The 26549-nt window shown below is 44.4% G+C and overlaps 2 protein-coding genes across 4 annotated transcripts in view; one reads left to right on the top strand and one right to left on the bottom strand.

Annotated features, from left to right (window-relative positions):
* rimkla (ribosomal modification protein rimK-like family member A) overlaps positions 1 to 23462 on the top strand; it is a 57546-nt gene extending 34084 nt beyond the window's left edge. For both annotated transcript variants that reach the window (XM_072478364.1, XM_072478363.1), the window contains exon 5: positions 14886 to 23462. In XM_072478364.1, coding sequence (XP_072334465.1) covers positions 14886 to 15382 — 497 coding nt within the window. In that variant the 3' untranslated portion in view covers positions 15383 to 23462. The remainder of the gene's footprint in view (positions 1 to 14885) is intronic.
* zmynd12 (zinc finger, MYND-type containing 12) overlaps positions 1 to 26549 on the bottom strand; it is a 111567-nt gene that overhangs the window by 15651 nt on the left and 69367 nt on the right. Inside the window, exon 8 of one of the 2 annotated variants that reach the window (XM_072478360.1) lies at positions 24118 to 26349. The exons of the other annotated variant lie outside the window; for it this stretch is intronic. Within the exon in view, the coding sequence (XP_072334461.1) occupies positions 26275 to 26349 (75 nt within the window). The 3' untranslated portion in view covers positions 24118 to 26274. Of the gene's footprint in view, positions 1 to 24117; positions 26350 to 26549 lie in introns of those variants that run through there. 2 annotated transcript variants of the gene reach the window in all.

The following is a 26549-nucleotide window of genomic DNA, read 5'->3' as shown; positions in this document are numbered from 1 at the left end:
CCTAAGTGAGTACTATTGGGCCGCTAATATTTCAATGGTGAGTAAGTGGATGGGAGAGGAGGAGGGAGCGGCGTGGAAGAGATTAGAGAGGGCGTCCTGTAGGGGGACCAGCCTGCAGGCTATGGTGACAGCCCCATTGCCGTTCTCACCGAGGAACTACACCACGAGCCCGGTGGTGGTAGCTACACTGAAGATTTGGGGGCAGTGGAGACGACATAGGGGAAAGACCGGAGCATTGGGGGGGTCCCCGATAAGAAACAACCATAGGTTTGCCCCGGGGGGAATGGATGGGGGATATGGAATGTGGCAAAGAGTAGGAATAACGCAACTGAAAGATCTGTTTGTGGATGGGAAGTTCGCAAGTCTGGGAGCGCTGACCGAGAAATATGGGTTGCCCCAAGGGAATGCATTCAGGTACATGCAATTGAGGGCTTTTGCGAGGCAACAGGTGAGGGAATTCCCGCAGCTCCCGACACAAGAGGTGCAGGACAGAGTGATCTCAAAGAAATGGGTGGGGGATGGTAAGGTGTCGGATATATATAGGGAAATGAGGGACGAAGGGGAGACTATGCTGGACGAACTAAAAGGGAAATGGGAAGAAGAGCTGGGGGAGGAGATCAAGGAGGGGCTGTGGGCAGATGCCCTAAGCAGGGTAAACTCGTCGTCCTCGTGTGCCAGGCTAAGCCTGATTCAGTTTAAGGTATTACACAGGGCACATATGACTGGAACACGGCTCAGTAAATTTTTTGGGGTGGAGGATAGGTGTGCGAGGTGCTCGAGAAGCCCAGCGAATCATACCCATATGTTTTGGTCATGCCCGGTACTACAGGGGTTTTGGGTGGGGGTGACAAAGGCGCTTTCAAAAGTAGTAGGAGTCCGGGTCGAACCAAGCTGGGGGTTGGCTATATTTGGGGTTGCACAAGAGCCGGGAGTGCAGGAGGCGAGAGAGGCCGATGTTTTGGCCTTTGCGTCCCTAGTAGCCCGGCGTAGGATATTGCTAATGTGGAAAGAAGCCAAGCCCCCAGGGGTGGAGACCTGGATAAATGACATGGCGGGGTTCATAAAGCTAGAGCGGATTAAGTTCGTCCTAAGGGGGTCGGCTCAAGGGTTCACCAGGCGGTGGCAACCGTTCGTCGAATATCTTGCGGAAAGATAGAGGGGGGAAAAAGAAGGCAGCAGCAGCAGCCCAGGATTTGGGGGAGGGGGAGGGATGGGGGGGGGGGGGGGTGTGTAGCCTGTGACAAGGCAGTTGCCAATTAGGGCTAGTTTTAATTTTTGTTATTTAATATTTATTTATTTTGTTTTTTGTTTATATAAAAAAGGTCATTGTTATCTGTATTGTTATAATGTTGTGTAAAGGATGCACAATGTACTGTGTTGGTTGACCAAAAATTTTCAATAAAATATTTATTAAAAAAAAACTCCATCCCTCTAGCAATGAAGGACAAAATACCATTTGCCTTCTTAATCACCTGTTGCACCTGTAAAGCAACTTTTTGCGACTCATGCACTAGCACACCCAGGTCTCTCTGCACAGCAGCATGTTTTAATATTTTATCATTTAAATAATAATCCCTTTTGCTGTTATTCCTACCAAAATGGGTAACCTCACATTTGTCAACATTGTATTCCATCTGCCAGACCCTAGCCCATTCACTTAGCCTATCCAAATCCCTCTGCAGACTTCCAGTATCCTCTGCACTTTTTGCTTTACCACTTATCTTAGTGTCGTCTGCAAACTTGGACACATTGCACTTGGTCCCCAACTCCAAATCATCTATGTAAATTGTGAACCCAACACTGATCCCTGAGGGACACCACTAGCTACTGATTGCCAACCAGAGAAACACCCATTAATCCCCACTCTTTGCTTTCTATTAATGAACCAATCCTCTATCCATGCTACTACTTTCCCCTTAATGCCATGCATCTTTATCTTATGCAGCAACCCTTTGTGTGGCACCTTGTCAAAGGCTTTCTGGAAATCCAGATATACCACATCCATTGGCTCCCCATTATCTACCGCACTGGTAATGTCCTCAAAAAATTCCACTAAATTAGTTAGGCACGACCTGCCCTTTATGAACCCATGCTGTGTCTGCTCAATGGGACAATTTCCATCCAGATGCCTCGCTATTTCTTCCTTGATGATAGATTCCAGCATCTTCCCTAGTACTGAAGTTAAGCTCACTGGCCTATAATTAGCCGCTTTCTGCCTCCCTCCTTTTTTTAAACAGTGGTGTCACATTTGCTAATTTCCAATCCGCCGGGACCACCCCCGAGTCTAGTGAATTTTGGTAAATTAGCACTAGTGCATTTGCAATTTCCCTGGCCATCTCTTTTAGCACTCTGGGATGCATTCCATCAGGGCCAGGAGACTTGTCTACCTTTAGCCCCATTAGCTTGCCCATCACTACCTCCTTAGTGATAACAATCCTCTCAAGGTCCTCACCTGTCATAGCCTCATTTCTATCAGTCACTGACATGTTATTTGTGTCTTCCACTGTGAAGACCGATGCAAAAAACCTGTTCAGTTCCTCAACCATTTTCTCATCTCCCATTATTAAATCTCCCTTCACACCCTCGAAAGGACCAATATTTACCTTCGCCACTCTTTTTTGTTTTCTATATTTGTAGAAACTTTTCATAGAATTTACAGGAGGCCATTCGGCCCATCGAGTCTGCACTGGCTCTTGGAAAGAGCACCCTACCCAAGGTCAACACCGCCACCCTATCACCATAACCCAGTAACCCCACCCAACACTAAGGGCAATTTTGGACACTAAGGGTAATTTAGCATGGCCAATCCACCTAACCTGCACATCTTTGGACTGTGGGAGGAAACCGGAGCACCCGGAGGAAACTCACGCGCACACTGGGAGGATGTGCGGACTCCGCACAGACAGTGACCCAAGCCGGAATCGAACCTGGGACCCTGGAGCTGTGAAGCAATTGTGCTATCGACAAGGCTACCGTGCTGCCCCCTTACTATCTGTTTTTATATTCTGAGCAAGTTTACTCTCATAATCTATCTTACTCTTCTTTATAGCTTTTTTTAGTAGCTTTCTGTTGCCCCCTAAAGATTTCCCAGTCCTCTAGTCTCCCACTAATCTTTGCCACTTTGTATGCTTTATCCTTCAATTTGATATTCTCCCTTATTTCCTTAGATATCCACGGTCGATTTTCCCTCTTTCTACCGTCCTTCATTTTTGTTGGTATAAACCTTTTCTGAGCACTGTGAAAAATCGCTTGGAATTTTCTCCACTGTTCCTCAACTGTTTCACCATAAAGTCTTTGCTCCCAGTCTACCTTAGCTAGCTCTTCTCTTATCCCATTGTAATCTCCTTTGTTTAAGCACAAAACACTCGTGCTTGATTTTACCTTCTCACCCTCCATCTGTATTTTAAATTCCACCATATTGTGATCGCTCCTTCCGAGAGGATCCCTAACTATGAGATCATGAATCAATCCTGTCTCATGACACAGGACCAGCTCTATGACCGCTTGTTCCCTCGTAGGTTCCATTACATACTGTTCGAGGAAACTATCGCGGATAAATTCTATAAACTCCTCCTCAAGGCTGCCTTGACCGACCTGGTTAAACCAATCGACATGTAAATTAAAATCCCCCATGATAATTGCTGTACCATTTCTACATGCATCTGTTATTTCTTTGTCTTTTTCGCCTTCCTAGTCCTGATTTCCACCCAAATGGATTCAACCTTATCCTCGATAGCACCGATGTCATCCATTACTATTGCCCCGATGTCATCCTTAAATAACAGAGCTACACCACCTCCCTTACCATCCACTCTGTCCTTCCGAATAGTTTGATATCCTCGGATATTTAACTCCCAGTCGTGACCATCCTTTAACCATGTTTCAGTAATGGCCACTAAATCATAGTCATTCACGATGATTTGTGCCATCAACTCATTTACCTTATTCCGAATACTACGAGCATTCAAGTAAAGTACACTTATGTTGGCTTTTTTACCTCTGTCACCCATTTTCTATCTCCCTCAGTACCTTTTACCTGCGGTGTGACCAACTCGCTAAACGTGCTGTCCGCGACGTCCTCAGCATCGCGGATGCTCCTAAGTGAGTTCATCCGCAGCTCCAGAGCCGTCAAGCGGTCTTACAGGAGCTGCAACTGGACACACTTCTTGCACGTGAAGGAGCCAGGGACAGTGGACGTGTCCCTGAGCTCCCACATCGCACACGAGGAGCATGTCACGGGTCTGAGATCTCCTGCCATGTCTTAAACCTTAGGTTAACTTATACAACTACAATTCCAAAAAACTAAAGAAAAAATAAATAAATTAGACAATGAAAAGAAAAACACCTTACCAGTCACTTACCAGGGATAAAAAGCACCACCTCCCCACCCAATTTTGAATTCCTACCTAGATTCAAATTCCCAAACTCGCTCTGCTGTCTCACTCTGGCCGTGTCTTCTCTGGCTCACTGGGAGAACTCAATGGGAGTGAGTTACAAGTTGTTCTTTTTAAATTGGCCTGAGTTGACTCCGCTCCCCCACCTGCTTTTCGATTAAAGTGACTGACACTTAACTGCCAACCAGTTATGTGAGTGGGTGGGGCAGCCCTTGTTAACCTACACTGCACAATCCTAGATTAATTTAAATTAATTTAACTCCTGAAATTTAAAAGGAACTGCCTTACCGATTTGATTGGATTCAATTCCCACCTAGATCAGCGAGGTGTAGGCCAGAACATCGGCCCCGCCCCAGTCTGCAGCTCAGGCAGCACCGACACCCCAAATATGGTCCCGAGGGGACCAGGCTCCAGTTTGATTTGCAGGATCGCCAACATGGTGCTAAAGAAAAGGAGGCCCAGAGCCCCGCAAGCTTAAGACATGATCAGAACATGCCCTCTCCCGCAATGCTCATCCTCATCCCTGACTCCCTCAAACCGCCTACTCATCTTAGATTTGGTCAAATGGGCCCTTTGTACTACCTTCAACTTTATCAGCCCGAGCCTCACACATGACATTGCGTTCACTCTATGCACACCACACCTGCTCGTCCAGACTCGGACTCCAACCCCTCCTCCCATTTGGCCTTGACTCCCCCTCCCCAAAGATACTGGCTCCTGCGCCATGAGTTTCCCATAAATCCCTCCATCTCTGCCAGTGAAAAAAACACTCGAACAGCGAGGAAGGCGGCACCACTGCAAATGTCGGAAAAGCCTTCTGCGCAAAGTTACCCACTTGCAAATATCTAAATGTTTCAGCCCGTGAAAGTCCAACTTTCTCCGCCAACTCCTCCAAGCTCACGAATCAACCCTCCAAAAACAAATCCTTCAAGGCGGCCACCCCCTTCTCCTCCCATCCCTTAAATCTAGCGTCCAGCCTTACTGCTTGAAATGTGGTTCCGGCAAACTGGCACTAACTTCCATACTGCCTCCAATTTAAAGTGCTGCCGGAATTGACTCCATAGAATCATAGAATTTACAGTGCAGAAGGAGGCCATTCAGCCCATCAACTCCGAACCTCTCCCTTGAAAGAGCCCCGCACTTAAGTCCACACCTCCACCCTATCCCCGTAACCCAACCTAACCTTTCTGGATGCTAAGGGCAATTTAACATGGCCAATCCACTTAACATGCACATCTTTGAACATAGCTTCTATGTGGCAGCCACCACCGGATTCCCTGAGTACTTCCCTGGAGAGAAGGGTAACAGAGCCGTCGCTAACGCCCTTAGCCTGATCTCCTACCGAACCCAACTCCATCTGCGCCCATACAATCTCAGGATCTCCCCACCATTTCAGCACCTTCTCAGCATTTGCCACCCAATAATATATCAGACTTGACAACCCCAGCCGCCTGCCGGTCCCTTTGAAGTATCGTCTTCCAAATCCTAGCTACCTTTCCCACCCATGTAAATGTCAAAATCAATCTCTCCACTCCCCCAAAGAAGGATTTTGGCAAGAAAACTGGCAAATACTGAAATAAAAACCGCGCCAAAATGTTCATTTTTACTGACTGAATTCTGCCAGCCAAAGACACAGGGAGGCTATCCTACCTCTGCAAGTTCCGTTTAACCCTGCTCACCAGACTCGTAAAATTCAGTTTCCTCAGCCAGGCCCAATCCTGAGCCTCCTGTACACCTAATTATCTGAAATAGGAACCTGTAAGCCACCTGGCTGAGTAACCGGGAAGCACTCTTTTCTCCCAATTAAACCTGTACCCAGAAAAGGCCCAAATCGCTTCAACAGCGCCATGATATCCCCCATTTTGGGGATCATATCCGTCATATATAGGAGATGGTCATCAGCATTCAAGGTCACCCTGTGTTCGACCCCCTCCCTATTCCTCTGCACCTATCAGAAGCTCTTCGGGCAATGGCCAAAGGTTCAATTGCCGACGCAAAAAGATGGAGGAGTTTGTGGCTGGCTTCGTTGGAGGCAGAGATCAGTTTAATAGCAGAAAGAGAGAAGAAGCTATGGGAGGAGGTAGATGAACTCGAGAACCATGAGAGATGTCAAAACCTCCATATGGGAGGGCTGCCGGAAAGAATTGAGGGCTTGCAGGCCACAGATTATGTTGCACGTATGCTGGAAAAGTTAATGGGAGAGAGGGCCTTCGGCCGACCTCCTAAGTGGACCGAGAGCACTGAGGAAGAAGCCGAAGGTGGGTGAGCAGCCAAGAGCGATGGTGGTGTGCCCACACACATTCCTGGATAAGGAGAAAATTTTGCGTTGGGCCACGCAGACAAAGAAGAGCTCCTGGGAGTTGAATGTGGTCCGAATCTATCCTGATTGGGGCACAGAGCTGGCTAAGCGACGGGCCGGATTTAACAGGATCAAAGTGGTCCTACATAAGGAAGGTGAAATTCGGGTTATTGTATCCAGCTCAACTTTGGATTGCTTATCAGAAGCAGGGGTTCTGTTTGGATACTCGGGAGGAAACAAGCAGGGTTTTGCGTGATCATGGGATCAAAGAATGTCGGACCGTGCCGTTGCCATTTTGGCTGATGCTTCTTTGTTTTCCTCTTCCTTTTTAATTCTCTTTCCTACTTTTATCATGTTGGGGGTCGTTTGTTCTGGGTTTGGGTTTGATGGCGTCGTGAGAGTGTGTGTTTATGATGCGTTGGGTGCGAGGGTGTCAGTGTGGACACCCTCGTGTGAGGGTGTCAGACGAGGCTAAGGAAAGGCTGGGTGGGTCAGGTCTTTCCACTCTGGACTAGACATGAAAAACAAGAGGAGTAACAGTGCTGATTAGAAAGAAGGTGGCCTTCGCATCAGGGCAGATTGTGGTTGACCCGGAGGGTTGGATTTGTGATGGTGAGTGGGAGGCTGGAAGATACCCCAATGGTTGTGGAATTCAGGAGCTGGGTTCTGGCGAGGGTCCCGGACTTGGACACACACAGGTTGATCCTTGGGAGGGACTTTAATATGGTGTGGGACCCTGAATTAGTCCAGTGTTATCCTCAACCCAGGAAGCTGTCGCCAATGTCTAAGGAGCTGTCTAGGTTTATGGCGCATATGGGTGGGGTGGGATCCGTGGTGCTTAGAGAGTCCACGGGTGAGGGAATTTTCTTTTTTTTTTTCCACATGTCCATAAGGGGTATTCCCGGATCAACATTTTTGTCATGAACAAGACATTGTTGACGAGAGTGGTTGGATCTGAATACTCACCGATTATGGTGTCTGACCACACGCAGCATTAGGTGGATCGAAGTGCGGAGAGGGCACCCCCGCAGAGGCCCCAGTGGAGAATGGATATGGAGCTTCTGGCTGATAAAGGGATCTGAGAGAGGATAGAAGGGGCCATTCAGAATTATGTAGACCAGAATAACACCGGTTAGGTTTCCGGCGTAATGGTGTGAGAGGCACTGAAAGCAGTGATTAGGGGAGAGCTTATTTTGATCCGTGTGCACAAGGAGAGGGTGGAGTGGGAAGAGAGGTTCAGGCTGATGGAGGCAGTTTTGACAGTAGATCGAAAATACTCTGTCGCTTGTGGAGGCTCAGCTTAAGGAACAACCGAGGGCTCCAAATGGAGTTTGGACTTGTTTCTATTGAGAAGGCGGTGAGGCAACTGCATAAGGCTAGAGGGATGGTGTATTAATACTGAGAGAAAACCAGCAGGATGCTTGCTCACCAATTGAGGAAGCAGGTGACGGCGAGAGAGATTGGTAGGTTGAGGGATGAAGGGGGAAAAGTGGTAATAGAACCAGAGGTGATTAACAGAGTATTGAACGCCTTTTATCGGAAGCTATACTGGTCAGAACCCCCGCCAGGGGGCCAGGGAAGAAGATGTTTTCTGGTTAGGTTGGCGTTTCCGAGGGTAGAGCAGCTAAGAGCGCAAGGGCTGGGGGCCCCAATGGGGCTACGAGAGGTGATGGGACGTTGCAGCCCGGGAAGGCCCCAGTCCCAGATGGGTTCCCAGCTGAGATTTTTAAAATAATAATCTTTATTGTCACAAGTAGGCTTACATTAACACTGCAATGAAGTAACTGTGAAAAGCCCCCTAGACACCACATTCCGGCGCCTGTTCAGGTACACGGAGGGAGAATTCAGAATGTCTAAATTACCTAACGGCACTTTTTCGGAACTTGTGGGAGGACACCGGAGCGCCCGGAGGAAACCCACGCAGACACAGGGAGAATGTGCAGACTCCCCACAGACAGTGACCTAAGCCGGGAATTGAACTTGGGACCCTGGCGCTGTGAAGCAACAGTGCTAACCACTGTACTATCGTGTAGTTCTAAAAGCAGTTTGGGTTGCTGTTGGGTCCCTTGTTGGTGGGGATGTATAATGAGGCACTGGAAAAGGGTGAGCCCCCCACCCCCCACATTGTTGCAGGCATCTATCTCATTCATCCTCAAGAAGGACAGAGACCCCAAACAGTGTGTGTCATACTGGCCGATTTCACAATTAAATGTTGATGCGAAATGTTTGGCGAAGGTACTGTCTACACAGATAGAGGGTTGTGTGCCTTGTATATTCAGATCCACTGGCCCTCCCAAGTACAGTCTCTCATTGCCCTCACCCACCTCAAAATCTGCTCCTTTACCTGGAATCAGTGCATCCTCACTATCACCGCCCTCGGTGGCTTCCCTGCTCTTGGCCTCTGCCTTAGCAATCAATGTGCCCGACACACCTCAGAGGTCTTCTTGCAGACCCCCTCATTCACCAGCTTCGCCAACTTCTTCGATACACAGGCCATGGCACCCATTCCTTCCACCCCCTTTGGCCAGTCTACAATGCGCAGACTCTTCGGCCTGGACCGAATCTCCAGGTCGTCCACCCTTGCTTTCATCCAACTTTGCCACCTCCCCCTCCAACTCCACAATCCAATCACTGTAGTCGTCACCATCCTTTCCACCTCTTGGATCATCGCATCTTGCAACTCCAGGCGCTTCTCCACCTGCTTCATGGCACAGCTACCTCAATCGCCCTCGACCAATCCTCCTGCATCTCTAGCCGATGCTGCAAAGTTCTACTTTAATCATCCCTATTAATTGTTCCACTGGCATTGGGGTGGGCGAAGATCTCTTCCATGTCTACAGTAACTGCGTCATGCAGACCCTCCACCTCCAACACCGTCGCCTTATTTGTCCTCTGCTGGGTGCAGTAACCGCCACCATTCTGCTTCAGAGGAGAATTCACTCCCCACCATTTATCCCACAAGCCTTCTGACCAAAGAGCCTGTTAATAGGGCAGAGAGGGCCAAAACCAAAACCTTCAAACAGGAGCTACGTTGTGCGACCGATCAGCACGTGGCTGTCACCGGAGGTCTTATAACAAGATTTCTACAGGGAAGCATCCTCGGCATTAATTTCTTCAGTTGTTTCATCACTAACTTACATTCTTGTCATAAGGTAATTGAAGAGGGGCTGTTTGTTGATAAATTTTTGTAAGGGCCACGAAGAATCCAGCACGAGTTTTAAGGATACAACATAATAACGTTTATTTACTATAACAATATATACATAACAGTAGCAGTAACTTCCCTTGCTACCTTCTCCTTCCTGAACTGGCCAGCTTATTTATACTAGGAGTTTCTCCGCCCCCCCTCATTGGGGAAGTTCATACTCCCATAGGATTGTGGGATAGTCATTAGTCCCCAGCCAATCGTAAGTAGGCAGGTTATAACATCCCCCCCCCCCAAAGTCCAAGGAATCCACCGAAGACCCTGGCGAAGGAAGGTGTCGAACTCGTTTGGCCGTAGGCCGGACGCCATTTGCACGCGGCGCTGGATCAGGCGGCGTATAACGAGACGGAGCCTGTGGACCCGAGGATTCCCCCTCTGATTCATCCTGTGTCTCCATCTCGGAGTCAGAGTCTGCTGCCTCCGTCATGTCAGCGTCTCTATCTCCATTCGGTCCCGTAACGACCTGCGCAGGCTTCAAGTGAGGCACCAGTGGAAGATTTTGAGGACTACCTTCCCTTGTCTCTGCGGCTGTTGAACTGAGCTCCGGGGGTGGGGAATCTTTTGAGGGGATGATCTTCTGGACCGGACGTGGTCTACATGTTTTCGCTGGAGACGACCCTGGGCTTGCACTTGGTAAGATATAGGGCCCGTTTGGCGAAAGATTACACCAGGAACCCATTGGGCACCACCAGCAAAGTTCCGCACGAATACTGGGTCACCGGGCGCAAACAGCCGAATCGGACGATGCCGAGACAAACCCTGTCCCTGCCGTTCTTGTGTGCGGCGTACTTTTGCGCCAATGTCCGGGAAGACCATACTAATGCGGGTGCGAAGTCTTCGGCCCATTAGGAGTTCTGCGGGAGCTACCCCAGTCACTGCATGGGGGGGTGGTCCTGTACGTAAACAAAAAGCGAGCCAGTCTCGTGTCCATTGATCCGGAAGACTGCTTCTTTAGGCCTCTTTTGAATGTTTGCACTGCACGCTCTGCCAACCCATTTGAAGCCGGGTGGTAAGGGGCAGTGCGGATATGGCGGATGCCGTTCATCTTTGTAAACCTAGCAAACTCCTCACTCGTGAATGGAGTGCCATTATCAGTGACCAGCACCTCGGGGAGGCCATGCGTACTAAATGATAAACACATCTTTTCAATTGTTGCGCAGGACGTTGTCCCCTGCATCTTATGCAGTTCCAGCCATTTGGACTGGGCGTCAATTAGTAGAAGGAACATGGATCCCTGAAAAGGGCCTGTGAAATCTGCATGTAAGCGTGCCCAAGGCCGCCCTGGCCATTCCCAGTGATGTAGGGGCGCGGCCGGCGGAAGCTTCTGATGCTCCTGGCAAATGGAGCAGTTTTGGGCCACCTTCTCAATGTCGGTGTCGAGGCCTGGCCACCAGACATAACTCCGGGCCAACATTTTCATCTTGGTCACGCCCGGATGCCCATTGTGCAAGTCTGATAATATCAGCTCCTGGCCTTTTTCCGGGACAATCACACGCGTCCCCCATAAGAGGATGCCGTCTTCCACGCTGAATTCTGATAGCTTGGAGGAAAATGCCCGCAACTCGCCTGGGAGCTGTCTATGCTGCCCACCATACAGGACTATGTGCCGAACCTTTGACAAGACTGGCTCCATCTGGGTCCACTCACGGATCTGTGATGCCGTGACAGGCAAGGTGTCCATAAAATTTAGGGTTGCAACCACCTCACCGGTCGTGGGGGTCGACATGGGGCCGGTCGATAAAGGCAATCGGCTCAGTGCGTCGGCATTTGCTATCTGCGTACCTGGTTTGTGCTCCAGAGAATACTCATATGCAGCAAGCAACAAAGCCCAGTGCTGGATCCGTGCAGAAGCAATGGGCGGTATTGGCTTATCCTCTCTGAAGAGTCCCAGCAGCGGCTTATGATCAGTCACGATAGTGAAATGGCGGCCGTACACATACTGGTGGAAGCGTTTCACCGCGAAAACCACTGCCAGGCCCCCCTCCTCGATCTGCGCGTACTTTTTCTCTGCTGCAGTCAATGTGCGGGAGGCGAAAGCTATCGGTCGCTTGGCCCCGTTCTCCATCGTGTGGGACAGGACGGCCCCAATACCATATGGGGATGCATGACATGTGATGAGTAAAGGCTTTCCAGGATCATAGTGGGTTAGTAACCCAGACGACGACAATTGTTGCTTTACCTGCCGGAAAGCGGTTTCTTGCGGCTGACCCCAAACCCAGGTGTGATTTTTCTTTAGCAGCAGGTGCAAGGGGGCCAGCGTAGTTGCCAGATTGGGGAGGAACTTCCCGTAATAGTTTGAGACCGAGAAAAGAACGAAGATGCGAAGTGTCAGTCGGGGTGGGGGCATGTTGAATTGCACGCACCTCCTCTGCGACGGGGTGCAGACCCTCGCGGTCCACCCGATAACCTAGGTAGACTACTTCTTTTGCCTGAAATACGCACTGTGACGTAAACGGACTCCAGCCTCCGAAAGGCGTCTAAGGACAGCCTCCAGATTTTCCAAATGCTCTTGCTCCGACGTCCCTGTAATCAACACGTCATCTAGGTAGACAGCCACACGTGGTAAACCTCTCAAAATGCCCTCCAGAACACGTTGAAAAATTGCGCAGGCAGAGGATACTCCAAAGGGCAACTGTGTATATTCATACAGGCCCCGGTGTGTATTAATCGTTACATATGGTCGGGAGGCAGGGTCCAGCTCCAACTACAGGTAGGCGTGACTCATACCTAATTTTGTGAACGAGAGTCCACCTGCAAGTTTCGCGTAGAGATCCTCTATGCGAGGCATTGGGTATCGATCGAGTCGGGAAACTGTATTCACTGTAGGTTTATAGTCGCCACACAAGCGAACTGTGGCATCTGGCTTCATTACTGGTACAATTGGTGCTGCCCAGTCAGCAAAACGGACGGGCCTGATAATACCCAAACTCTCCAAACGAGTGAGCTCCCCTTCTACCTTCTCGAGCAAAGCGTAAGGCACTGGGCGCGCCCGGAAATAGCACGGCGTGGCTCCTGGTTCAACTTGGATACGGGTACGCCCCCTTTTATTTTCCCCAAACCCGGCTGGAATACCTCTGGGTATCGTCCTAGTACCTCAGTCAACCCTCTAGAAACTGTTTGGAGGATGTGTTGCCATTGCAACCGCAAATGGCGCAACCAGTTCCGACCCAACAGGCTGGGCCCATGGCCACGCACTACCATAAGTGGGAAACGCCCCTCCTGGCATCCATAGACAACAGGGGTCATTGTAGTTCCTGCAATGTCCAGTGGTTCCCCCGTGTAGGTGGCCAGCCTGGCCTGTGAGTCAGTTAATGTAAGGGTCTGTATACCCTGCTTGATGCGGTCGAATGTCCTCTGGGCGATCACGGAGACCGCTGCGCCAGTATCCAACTCCATCTCCAGCGGGTGGCCATTGACCCGTACTGTCACCTTAATGGGGGCCACACGGGGAGCTGCCACACAATGCAGCTGCAGGCAGTCGTCCTCCGTCTCCACGTCCTCAGGAGTGGTCGCCACAGGTTCATCCACATGGAAGGTATGGCCTCTGGGCTGGTCCCAGTTACGGCCCTTGGGCTGGTCCCAGTTTCGGTCGGAACGACGGCGCCTCTGCGTCCCCAGGACCGCCGTCCGCGACGGGGTCGGCGCCTACAAGTCTGACACGGACATGGCTCCTCATCCATTGGCTCTGGAGAAGGCTCCCTTCGGGGAGGAATGTCCAACGGCCACTGGCGTCGGTCCGGTCGTTGCCTCGCCCAAGGTACCGCAGGAGTGCAGGGGGACGTTTTTGGGCGGAAAGGGTTGCGCCCCAAGGCATGCACTTCCATTCCCTGTAGCTCCTGTACTCCTCGCTCTGCGCTCTCTCGGGACAAGACTATTTGTATTGCCTGTTGAAAAGTCAATGTTGGCTCCGCTAACAACTTTCTCTGGGTTGCTGCATTGTTAATACCGCAAACCAAACGGTCGCGTAACATTTCTGACAGGGTCTCACCATAGTCACAGTATTCCGCAATCCCGCGTAGCCTGGATAAAAAAAAAATCGGCAAGGGATTCTCCAGGGGTCCTCTCAGCGGTATTAAACCGGTAACGCTGGACTATCGTGGACGGGGTTGGGTTAAAGTGTTGTCCCACTATATTCACAAGTTCGTCAAACGTTTTGGTGTCCGGCGCAGCTGGGTACATAAGGCTCCTAATCACCCCAAACGTATGCGGCCCGCAGGCGGTGAGCAATATGACCACCTGGCGCTCGTTTTCAGTGATATTGTTTGCCCGGAAATAGTAACGCATCCGTTGTGTGTACTGGTTCCAGCTTTCCAGCGCAGCATCAAAAACATCCAAACGTCCGTACAGAGGCATGGTATAATAGAAAACAACTTCCAACCTGTATCCAACAAAAATCCAGGGAGGTGGCTTCAGCAGTGTAGACAGCTATTCACTTTTACCTTCGTCGCCAGTTTTGTAAGGGCCCCGAAGAATCCAGCACGAGTTTTAAGGATACAAAATAATAAAGTTTATTTACTATAACAATATATACATAGCCGTAGCAGTAACTTCCCTTGCTACCTTCTCCTTCCTCCTGGTTCCTGGACTGGCCAGCTTATTTATAGTAGGAGTTTCTCCGCCCCCCTCATTGGGGAAGTTCATACTCCCATAGGATTGTGGGATAGTCATTAGTCCCCAGCCAATCGTAAGTAGGCAGGTTATAACATAAATCTAGTGTTCAATTCTCTTCACAACACTCCTGATAAAGAAACCCATACCAACCCACATCCAGATCTGGACACTTTCCAGGATCTGGACACCTTCCAAGGTTGGTTTGATAAGAGCAGGTAATATTTGTTTTATATAAATTCTTGGTAGCAGCCATCTCTAGTGTGAAACTGCCAAAGTGCTTACCCCTGGCCTTCAGTAGCACCATTTTCAGCATGTTGGGGGCCAATATTGACCTGAACCAGAGTTCTGAACTGATGTTTTTTTTTCTGTTTCACAGGAGGTGTTGGTGTGATGCATCAGCTGAGTGAGCAGGGCAAACAGCTGGCAATCCAGGTCTCCAATATCTTGGGCATGGATGTGTGTGGCATCGATCTGCTCAGGAAAGATGACGGTTCTTTTGTAGTTTGTGAAGCCAATGCAAATGTAGGTTTCAGGGCCTTTGATAAAGCCTGCAATCTGGATGTAAGTGGTATCATAGCGGACTACGCCCTGTCGTTGCTGCCAAGCAGACTGACCAGAAAGATGTCGCTTCTTTCTGTAGTTTCGAGTGCCAGTGAAACAAGTGAGCCAGAGGTGGGGGCTTCAGTCAGTGCCATCCCAGAGGGTGTGTTCACCATGAGTGTGGGATCAAGCTCTAGTGAGAGTGACCCTGAAATAGTGGAGGTCAGGGATTCTGACACTACTGTTTCCAGGTCCATGCAAACTATACTGCCTGAGTCAGGCTACAACATGAACAATCTCATAAACACTGAAATGAAACTATTGAGTGAGTGAGTGAGGTTGAGAAACCTCTACGAACAGGTACAACAAACAGGGCAGCTTTCCTTGCTGAACTGTGGATAAAAGGGTAAAATAATTGATGGACAAGACACTTAGTGGTTAATATGGGAATAAATTATATCAAATTTGGGTTTGTTAAATAACCCTGAATGACGTTATAGCCATTAACTCACTCCTGGGCAATGGGTTATGCAGCCTCAAAGTCACTGGGGCCAGGGGTTGCAGTTAGGTACTGATAAAACTTACTTCAATAACACAATAATACGATTTCAGTTGCTTAGTTAAAAGGCATTGCCTCGGCAAAATGAATAGTCAATATCAGAAAAGGAAAGACTGGTTAATGTTACGGCGAAGACCCTTTATCAGTTCCTGTTAGGAAATGCTCGGCCTCTGCTTGACATATTCCCGTGGTACTCTGGTTGAAGTCAGGAACATGCTGCATTTGGTATCAATATCAATGAACTGCGCCTCCACACTATTTTCTGCTTCCTTAGAATAGCTGTTTCATACATTCCTTACTTATTATCTGCTGTGACAGCAGTGTTATTTGCTAAAGCTGGTGTCCACTTCAAAGGATTTAAATATTTTTGGGGAATTTTGGTGAGAATAGTTTGAACTGGTGTGCAAAATGCAGATTTTTATTCTGGAGCATTTAGTAATTCACAAGCAGCTGTTTAGCTGGTCCTAATGAAGGGAATGGAGAACTTCAGTTCAAAATTAAATTTCAGCATGTACCAAAAAATGACAAGCCAAGATTTCAATTCCTATCTCTTCCTTTCCCTCCCACAAGTATCTTGGAGCTGTGACATTCAAATACTAATTAGAAAATAAACAAACTTTAGTCGAAAGTAATTTGAGAGAAAATCTAATCATTAAAATATCAAAGAACTTGGATGGTTAGTCACTTAGAATTTGGCACATGAGGTTGCCTCCGGTAGGTTAATGGGTATAGATGCTTACTGAGAGGATGTGATCATTAACATTCGTTGCATTTGAAGGTGAATTAGATATTCTTCTAAGCTCAAGATTTAATTGTAACGTTGAAGAAATCTTCACTTTGTTGATGTTATTGACAAAGTACAGTTTTTCTCAGAATTGTAATTGCATGTAAACAATCCCAGACATAACAGAAATAGTGGGGCAATAAATAAAATATGTATTCTAGCCCTTAGATACAGAAGTTATTTTGACTCATGGGTGACCCAAGTTGATGTGTGTTGTAAATGTTTTGATTTGTTGCCACTGCTTGTTGCCCCCTACCCCATTTCAATTTTTGATTTTACTTGTACTAATGCTATATTACAATAGTCCAAGAAAGATGAAGGCTATTTGTCCCATTGAGGCTAGCATCCTGACTCTCCAGACTTAGCATCATTGCCAAAGCCTGAAAGATGTGAAATGTGTTGGGATGATCTCGGCTCTTTCAACAGATGGTTTTGCAGAAACGTTTGATCTGGTTTAACCAGCGGAGTGTGCAAAATTAAAATTTCTGGGATTAACTGTAAATCAGTAAGAATTTTAAACATTTTGTCATTTGACATGATTCAGATCAGAATACGTTTATATGCTGGGTGTTGCTGGACAGGTGAAATCTGCAAGGTGTGTCATGTATGGGGATTGATCTGTGCTCCATTTACTTTTTAGAAGCCAGTAGCAGCCTCTCAAACTATGCAGAGCCTCTATTATAAAAAGTGGTGTCTGTGTTAACAAAGTGTATCTCCCAGAATGATGGGCACAGCATCAGTGCTAAGTTTTAGTTTTAAACATTTCAGTATATTTCCTCATTTATTTATAATTGTCAGTGAGTTTGTATGCACATTACTGATTGTGTTAACTTTAACAGTTAATGGATCAGTAAACGAGCATGAAGCTCACAGACACCATAAACAGATTAGGATATTCAATATTGTTATTTTAAACAGAAAAACTCTATTTTTGTTGCTGCATTGGCCATGATCATACTGTTGTTAATGCTGGAACTTTAAACAAAAAGCCACCTGTCAAGTGAGTCCTAGCTGTCTCATTTCATTTGATGAAAAGCTAAGTAAAGCAGCGAGATGTTAAAGTGTTAGCTATAATTGTAAAATTAACAGTGCAAGGGAATCAGAAGCCAAATATAGTAAACTAAACTTAAAACCATTAAATAGTGTTTTTAAAAACTGCCACTTTTTTTGCCATATTGAAAACCTATATTGCATTGAGATAACCAGAAATCCTGGGCAGATTTGGCCACAGAATCAATATTCACATGTCTCACAGTTTGGTTGTGTTTCCTGCAGAAATTGACTTTAAATGGTGCAGATTCTGCAAGGAAGAACCCTCTGATTGCTCAAAATTGAGCTGTTTGTGTCACTCCGAAGTGTTCTCTAAATAATGTGGTTCCCATCAATGCAAAGGCAGTCTAGCAGAGGCGGGCACTCTTTTTGCACCATTACTTACAGGACAGCCTGTTGATGTGAGCAAATTTAAAAGAGCATTGTACGCAATTCTGCTTTCAGAGTATTTTGCACTTGGAAACGACCCTGACCTCGGTTAAAAGTAATTAATTCCTGTTGGGGGTTCCAGTTATCCAACATGGAATGTTGTGTTGGCAATAATTCAAGGGACTTTGAACTAAAATAATTAAAATTGACTCTGTCTGAGGGTTTGGTTAAAAGGCTCACAGCATCTTCTTCCACCTTTTTAATATCTGTGAGCACATTGGCTTATAACATTTAAGATGGCTTGTGAACGTTCCCATCTATTTTCTATGAATCTTTCTGCATTTTTTAAGACAAGGTTACTTTGCATGAAAACCCAAAATTTTATCTACGTTAATTAAAAATTTTCACGCAGTATTCTGATTGACTCTGTTCCAGCTGCTGCTGGCTTTAAAGTCAATGACTTGAAAATCCCTGGAAATATTTCTATGGAGCACTGAATTCAAGGATAAAGCACAGACATGGCTCATTATGCATCGCTTAAACTGTTTACTAAATTTCTCAAAGCAGATGCTCAAATTGTTTTGCATGCTGTTCTCTGATGACTGTGAAAGCACCACATGTTCTGTCACTGAGCCATGTAATCCCAATACACTTCCTATTGGGGATGCTGTTTCTGACCTTACTGTGCCTGGGCTGGTGGAGGGGCATGGGGATTTACTTCAATGGAAATGTTTGTGAACAATAGCAAAAGGACAAAATCGGGCCTCGTATTCAAAGTTTGCTATTTATGCTTGCACATGAAGAATAACCATGTGGGTGAAGTGCCAGAAACCACTTTGACTGCACTTCTGTCACCCAGCAGAAGGCCTGGCCTTCATAAGTGTTACGATTGAGATGAAAAATAAAAATTATACACACCTATGCTTTTGAAATTGAGAAATTTCTGTGGCAAACAGAACATTCTAATAGCACTAAATATGAACTTTCATACTCTTTCTTACCAGCCACCCACCCCAAACACTTGGAAAGGATTAGCCTTGACATTCTTTCAAAGGAGCTCCCGGTTACTCTGTAAATCCAATGTTGTGTAAACTTTGTTGAGTGGTTAGGGCATTTCTTGAATAAGATGTAACTAACTCCCTTACCATTTTGAGGGAAGAAGAATGAATTGTCAAGTGTGCAACATATTCACCAACGTTTCCAGTAATTGGCTCATGAGCTGTGTTTGAAGTGATATGGACTGTCACCAGTGAGATAGTAGTAGTTGTTTTTGTGACGAGCTTTTGGATAAGTTGACTAAATGAGTGAGGAGCTTGCTGGCGTTCAATGTCAACAGGTGACTGGTAGCACAAGTCCATCATTGGAACGTACACTCAATTGAGAGATCCATTATTGTGGGGAAAATCTGCTTATTCTCAGGGTAATATAGTTTGCAATCTAACTCATGGATATGCAAGAGGATGAAGACTGCATGTTGAATAAAGATGTCATATAATTGCATTGAGTGCTTAACCCCCTTCATGTGAGGGGTGTGGGAGGAGGCGGTTCAAAGCTTGAAAGTATTTTAAAATGGTATGGGGGGGGAAGTGTTATGTTTTTGTTGGTGCTCTGCTTCAGTAAATTTAAGAATTTGCTGATTTTTTTTTTTAAATGGCTGGTGTTAATATAGTGGTTATGCACATGTTGTGTCCTGGTCAGAGCAAAACATGTCAAATATCCACAAGGGAAGCTAACTGGACGACTTGTTAGAAAATGTACGATCTACAGCTAGCTGAGATATTTACAGTAAACATCTAAAATGTAAAATAAGGTTTTGTTTTTGTTTATATGAATCAACTAGTAATGGGGGTAAGAGAGAACATAAGTAATAGCAGTAGGTCATTTGTCATTTGTCAATCAAAAATCTGTCTAACTCAATCTTGAATATATTCAGTGACCCAGTCTCCACTGCTCACTGGGGGAGAGAATACCGAACACTGAAGAAATTCCTCCTTGTCTCTGTTTAAATGGGAGACACCTAATTTTGAAACTTTGTTCTAGATTTCCCCACGGAGAGACATCCTCTCAGCATCTACCCTGTCGAGCCTCGTCAGAATTTTATGTTTCAGTAAAATCACCTCTTGTTATCCTAAATTCCAGGAGAGGTCACCCTACTCGACTCTTCACCCCTGCAATCAGCCTTGCTGAGCTGCCCGCAATGCAAGTGAGGTGACCAAAACTGCATGCAGTATTCTAGTTGTGGTCTCACCAATGCCCTGTACCGTTGTAGTAAGAAAATATAAATTTTTTTCAACAAACCTGTGATTCTTGAGCCATGCACATAATGAGAAACTTCTTCAGACATGAATTCCTTCAGCCGTAGACCTTTGCTACAATAGGATCTCTGAATTCAGAGATCAGTGCCACAGATATTTCTGCATCTTTGATAGATGAGTACTGTATACACGATGTACAAACTGTGTTCTCATGCAAAACACTGAGTGAATGTCGACTAACAGGCTGGCAGATTTACTCAGTTGTACTAGTTTAATTGACTCTCATTAATATCCCTAACCAATATTTCTAGAATGGAATGTATATGTTTTTATATAGGTGAGGGAAGAGATTTGATACTTTCTGTCCACAGTTTCTCTTCTTTCCAGCTTTTAGAGATGAACAGAAATATTATTGCAGAATTTTGGCATTTGCCTCAGTCTGATCAATAAGGATTATTTTACCTAGTAAATATTATTTCCATGATACATGAAATGTAGGATGAATTTATTGGTTCAGTTTTAGCACAATAACAAAACTGTTAAGTGAAACCAACACTATGACTCCCCACTACACTGAAAGCTTTAAAATGGAAGCCCCTGTAACAGATTTCAAATTAAATTGTAGATCTTTTACCACAGCATAAACATGGTCTCTATATCTAGGACAGATTTGAGAGCAGTTCATTGTACAGTGTAAAACTAAGGCAGCCTCATCAATCCTGACATTCCGTTATGTTTGCAGACCTACTGAGGGAGAGTAGGAGAAACAGCCCTGTCCCATTCTCCAGGCATGAGTAGAATATTATACATATGTAGTTAGGAATTAAATTTAACTTGTATTTAAGAGAGAGAAAATTATTTGAACATCCAAAATCCGTTAAGTTTATGCTTTTACTGCTTATTTCATAAATGCTCCATGTTCTTTAAACATTGGAGTAGGGTGTGGGATGGAAAGGTCAGAAAATGTACATTTTATGAATAAGCTGCGAGTGTTCCAATGCATTGAACTGTACAGCTGTGAAGTTTGAATTTACTGACGGTTTCACTAACTGTTTCTCTGTAGAACATTGTATTTAGAACAAGGTTGATTTCTATGTGTAAGTGTGACTGTGTGCATGCAGGAGTGGGTGCCTTGTTCAAATGTAATTGACACAAAATAGTCAAAAAATGAGTTGCAGTACAAGACAGTTGTGCAACCAGGTATCCTTGACAACATACACTAGGGACATAGCTGTACTGGATTGAATTATCAAAGCCTGAAAATTTGTGCAATCATCTTTTATGAAATGATTCGGGGGGCAAATACACTAACTTGTTCATCTTTTATTGGGTAAAGCAATTTTCAAGTGCAGCGTTTCCCATTTTGGTCAATGTTTGTTTGATACGGAAATTAACTGTAATGGTTGTTTCCTTTAAGGTGTAGTAAATTAAAAGATTCAATGTATGCATCATTGGTTATACATTGTGTTTGCACATATTGCAATGAGGGCTGTGATTAAGATCTGGCCATAGTGATGTGTACAATTACTTCAGCCTCAAGCTATTGGAAGTTGTAAAAATGTTGACTATGATAATTAAAACAATACAGTAAATAATTCATTAGACCCTTGGGCTGCAGTTCTGGATGGCATGGAGACAGGTGGTGATCAGCACTAAATGTACCTTTATATCTTGGCTGAAGATTTTTTATAAACCTGAATTTATCTCCTATTTTTGTGATCTTGTCCACGTGGCAGCTAGAATTTGCAAGTTTATAAACTATTGTAAAGTTTTCTCATGTTTTTGTTACACAAAGGATATTTTATAAACTTTCTTAATTTTTTTTAAAACCATTTTTACTATTGGTTATTAAGTACCTTTCTGCTAAGCAGTCATGTGAATATTTATGGTGATCGAAGCAAGGAATTTTCGATTTGTAAATCTGGTGCCTCTTGACATGCTGCCTGCATAGCCTGATTGTACTGCTGTTTGCTTGACAGCTGTGTGACTGTAGCCCAAAGGTATAAAGCAAATAGTAATTCATTTTCTGATGATAGTACTTCAGGTTTTGCCTCCTGATCTCATGGATGCTATCCTGTGTCAAATAATGTGCATCCAGCCTTTTACTTTCATCATCGGGACACAAACTCTTAGTATGGTCCTTTTGGAAAATTTTGTAGTACAGCTGTGGGTTACTACTTGTATTATATGTTATGCATTCCCTACGTGTGTGTGTGTGTATGTATCTGAGCGAGAGAGCATGCATGTCTTTGGTGATTGTACAGATTTCAAGAGTGTGGTTAACTGGTAAGTGGATTGACTTGCAATGTTTGAAAATTTGAAGGACTAATGAGATTGAGAATGCTTGGTAGGGGTTTCATGATCATTAGACCGGTAAACTGAATTCCTAGACATCAGTATTCTAACTTGCTTCCCAAATGCATGTGGCTTTTTAACCATGAACTGACATTCATAGATTTGATAGACAAGTGGTTGTGATGAACTGCACAGAGAACTGAAGAATTATAAGTATGAAACATTTACCATCACATGCTTCTAGATTCTGTCGAGTGTTAAATATACTCGAATCAATTTTAAACATTTGGTTCATGGGAGAGAATTTTCAAACCGTGCAAGATAAAATGAAATTTGAGAATCTATTCATTTAAATGCTCCCGCTCCATTACCAAATTAAATATTTGTTGGTTTATGGCGTATATTTTATTTCAGCACAATATTTAAGTGGGTCCTAAATCGTATTGCTTATCCCTTGTGTAGCATCTTATGGTGCTGCATGTTTATATTGTCAACTTGCTCTGCATCAGATATTTTCCCTGCACTATTCTATATTTCAGCCTCTGGCACTGAATAATGGCAGTACAAAGCCAGACTAGTGGATCTATGAAACGAAAGATCCCATTACATAGAATAGAACCTCTACAGTGCAGAAGGAGTCCATTTGGCCCATCGAGTCTGCACCGACCCTCTGAAGGAGCACTCCACCCAAGCCCACTCCCCTGCCCTATCCGTACTATGCTCTTAACATCAGTAACACTAACTGTGAAACATTACATCTTTTGAACATCAGTAAACACACCAGATGCCAAGTTTCTGTATTGGGTTAATGGCAATCTTTAAAGAAATTATCAGCCCTAGGCTATTTGCCATTCATATTTTGAGTTTATAGAATGTTTTTATTGATGTTTCAGTTTGAATGAAACTCCTACCAAGTAGTGCAAACTGACCAAGTGCCAGTGAAGCTGGCCAATTATTGGTACTTGAATAACTAGTTGGAAAGGCAGAGATGTGGTGTTAGTCACATTGATCATGGTGAATACTGTACATATACTTATGTTTCATTTTTTTAGACTGTAATAAAAATGATTCATAGAAATAAAAACAAATCTATTAAACTGAGTTGTGCTTTTTTTCATTTTTTAAAGAGGGATAAGTAAATAGTTACACCAAACATAAGATACTTTGTGTGCTCTCTACAATGAAACAGCTTCTTGGAAAGCATTTCCCTGCGATAATATTTTGTAAAATTTTAGCATTAAATGGTCGTGTGAAGCTTTACTGGGAAGTGAGTTTTGTTTTTATTCTGGTCCTGTATAACCCAGAACTGAACTGCGAGAGCTCTAGATGGACATGGAGAGATAGTATAATTTGTCATTCTGTCTCTCTTATAGAAAAGTTCAGCTTAATAATGCTTTCACTCATTTACAAAGCAGTAAATAGACACTTGTTCCACACTAATGTTTTCTTTCGCCTTTGGCAGTAGATAACGCACGTGGATAGTTTGTATTTGGTATCTGCACCAAAATAGGTTTACCCACCTCATGTTTTAATTAAATAAATTCTGTACCAGTGTGCATTACTTTTGTTTTATATTGAATTTCATTGAAATTGCACATCCACTGACATTTTCCCCATCCTCAAAGCATTGCAGTAGATGTGAGGCAGTCTGTTGCAAGAGTACTCTCAAATCTCCATTGCGATATCTCTCTTAGCTCATCGCCGCCTTTATGAAATGGTCACCATGATTCAAAGTAATTTATTACTTCTCACTCTGTACTGTGAATGATTTTATTTATTCACATACATGGCTGAAATTCCACAGAGAACAAATAAGACTCTATTGTTCACCAGTTTTATTCAAGCATCTGCGGGGAAGCTCTACCTGTGCAAAATGGAATATAAGCTTCTTGATCAACCACAGTACATCATTCTTCTACTGTTATACAGGTAATAGTTCATTTGCATTTACCAATCACAAATTAACATGATTTGATACTTAAATGCAGTTACCGAATCAATATTCATACACTTAAACAGATATTTTACCATCATGTTTATATTATAGCTACGACCTTCAACCTCCAGATATAATGGACAAGGCAGCATCTTGTATCTGTCAGAAAATTCCCACCCTGCTCAGTTCCCACATGATCTTGCAGCTGCACCATGAGTCCTTATAAACAATTTTACTTGAGTTGATATTAACCCTTTATTTCCCCTTTCAGTCCCCCACCCCCTTAAATGATATTGCATTCTAATTGGCCTAAATGAGGTGAGGCTAATTCTTGGCTTAAAGAGTGATCAATTTGTCTCTGGTTTTGGTGGGCAGGATCAATTTCTAATTGGTTTCTCGAGGATTATTAAAGTTTGTTACTTTAATTTTAAAACAAAGAATAGAGTGCTAAAGTTGTTTACAAAGGCTAATGTAAAAAATATATATATAAAAATTTAAAAGAACTACAGAACTGCAAAAGTTAATTACAGAATTTAATTCTAAATTTACAAAATCAAAGATGATTATGTAATATGAAATATGAAAAACTTTCCTTCAACATCGCAAGTTACACGTCACTAATTTAATGCACAAGGCTGTATGTTTTAATACTTGTTTTTATTTGCACAATAGGACTTTGAATTTAGAGAACGGAGCTGATAATAATGGGGAGGGAGATGGATTGTTCCTCAAGTAATTGTTCAACCTTGACGCCTTCCATTTCTGTCTTAAGGCCATATGTTATTTTTCCCTTGTCAATTTTGAGTATGATGCTAAGACCGAGTCATGTGATGAGCGTGCATCCCAGAATTCAGTATAAAATCATATTAGGTGAGCATACTTTGTGTGTAAACTAAACTAAAACTAATCATTAAATATCAAGATGGAATTTGACCATTTGCTATGTTATTAGTTTCATTCATTGATTAAATGTAATTTCAACTTGAGTCGTATGTAAAAAAAGGTTCCAGTTTTCACAGGATAAGATCTTACTCCTTTCACCCCTTGTCTCATTATTATTCTTGATCACTTTGTTTTCTCTAGCCCTTGGGGTGATTGGCACATACAAAAAAAAAATCACTTGATTACTGCTTCCTTTTCTCATAATTTGTTCAATTCCATAATCCATTGTAACTTGAATGTGACCTTTGAATAATGTAAATTTAGATTTATGCTCCATTCTTTGACAGTCCCCACCTGCAGATCGCCTCACTTAATATCATTCGAAATAACATCATATATAAGACTTTTAAAATCAATTTAGAGTACCCAATTCATTTTTCCAATTAAGGGGCAATTTAGCATGGCCAATCCACCTACCCTGCACATCTTTTGGGTTCTGGGGGCGAAACCCACGCAAACACGGGAGAATGTGCAAACTCCACACGGACAGTGACCCAGAGCCGCGATCAAACCTGGGACCTTGGCGCTGTGAGGCTGCAGTGCTACCCACTGCGCCACCGTGCTGCCCCATGCATAGACTTAAAATATTCTTCAGCTCTCCATTCATCTGTATCCAGCTTGTGAATACTCCTTACTAGGTTTACTTGTTACCAGGTCCTTAGTTGTTCCAATCCAAATTCTTTACCCTTTCACTTTAATTTTGCTCACTTTGACAGGTGTGTTTAATCCTATCAAAATTGTTTAAAGTCGGTTTCTTTATGGAGAATGTGTAGTGCCTTGATCATTTAAAGGTGTTGTCTTACTCCACTGGCCCCATTATCCATTTCATGCAATGTTCTTGGTCAAGAAGTGTACGTGCCTGAGACCTGTTCTTTAATGCATTATTCCAAGTACTTCCAAACCCTTGAATCAGCTCAATTTGAATTGGTTTCCTGTATATTAGTTACTTCACACAAAACTCATCTGCACAGCTATGCAGTGCCCCAAGTGTAATGCCACACATTCTTCAATTCCATGTGATCTTACCAAAAGATCTCAAAAGTTATTGCTTATCTCGCCATGTGTGGTCCAGGTGTCTCGAGTGGTGGCCAGAGTATCAAATTCAGTTCTCTTATAAACAAAGACAAGGGCACAAGCATCACCAAGAGAAATATGTGAATTTACTAACCTCATTTATACTTTTCCTTTTGCTAGAATATACATTATTACATCAAATTGCACCCAATATCCCAATTCCCATTTGCTGTTGTGATTTCCGGTCTCTACCTTCCACCCTCAAATTACTTAATTCTATCCAGTTTGATGCATCC

This window comes from Scyliorhinus torazame, chromosome 16, assembly GCF_047496885.1.
Source record: "Scyliorhinus torazame isolate Kashiwa2021f chromosome 16, sScyTor2.1, whole genome shotgun sequence".
In the NCBI taxonomy this organism is placed as follows: Eukaryota; Metazoa; Chordata; class Chondrichthyes; order Carcharhiniformes; family Scyliorhinidae; genus Scyliorhinus; species Scyliorhinus torazame.
Note: the sequence above shows the minus strand (reverse complement) of the source record. Positions and strands in the feature narration are given on the sequence as shown.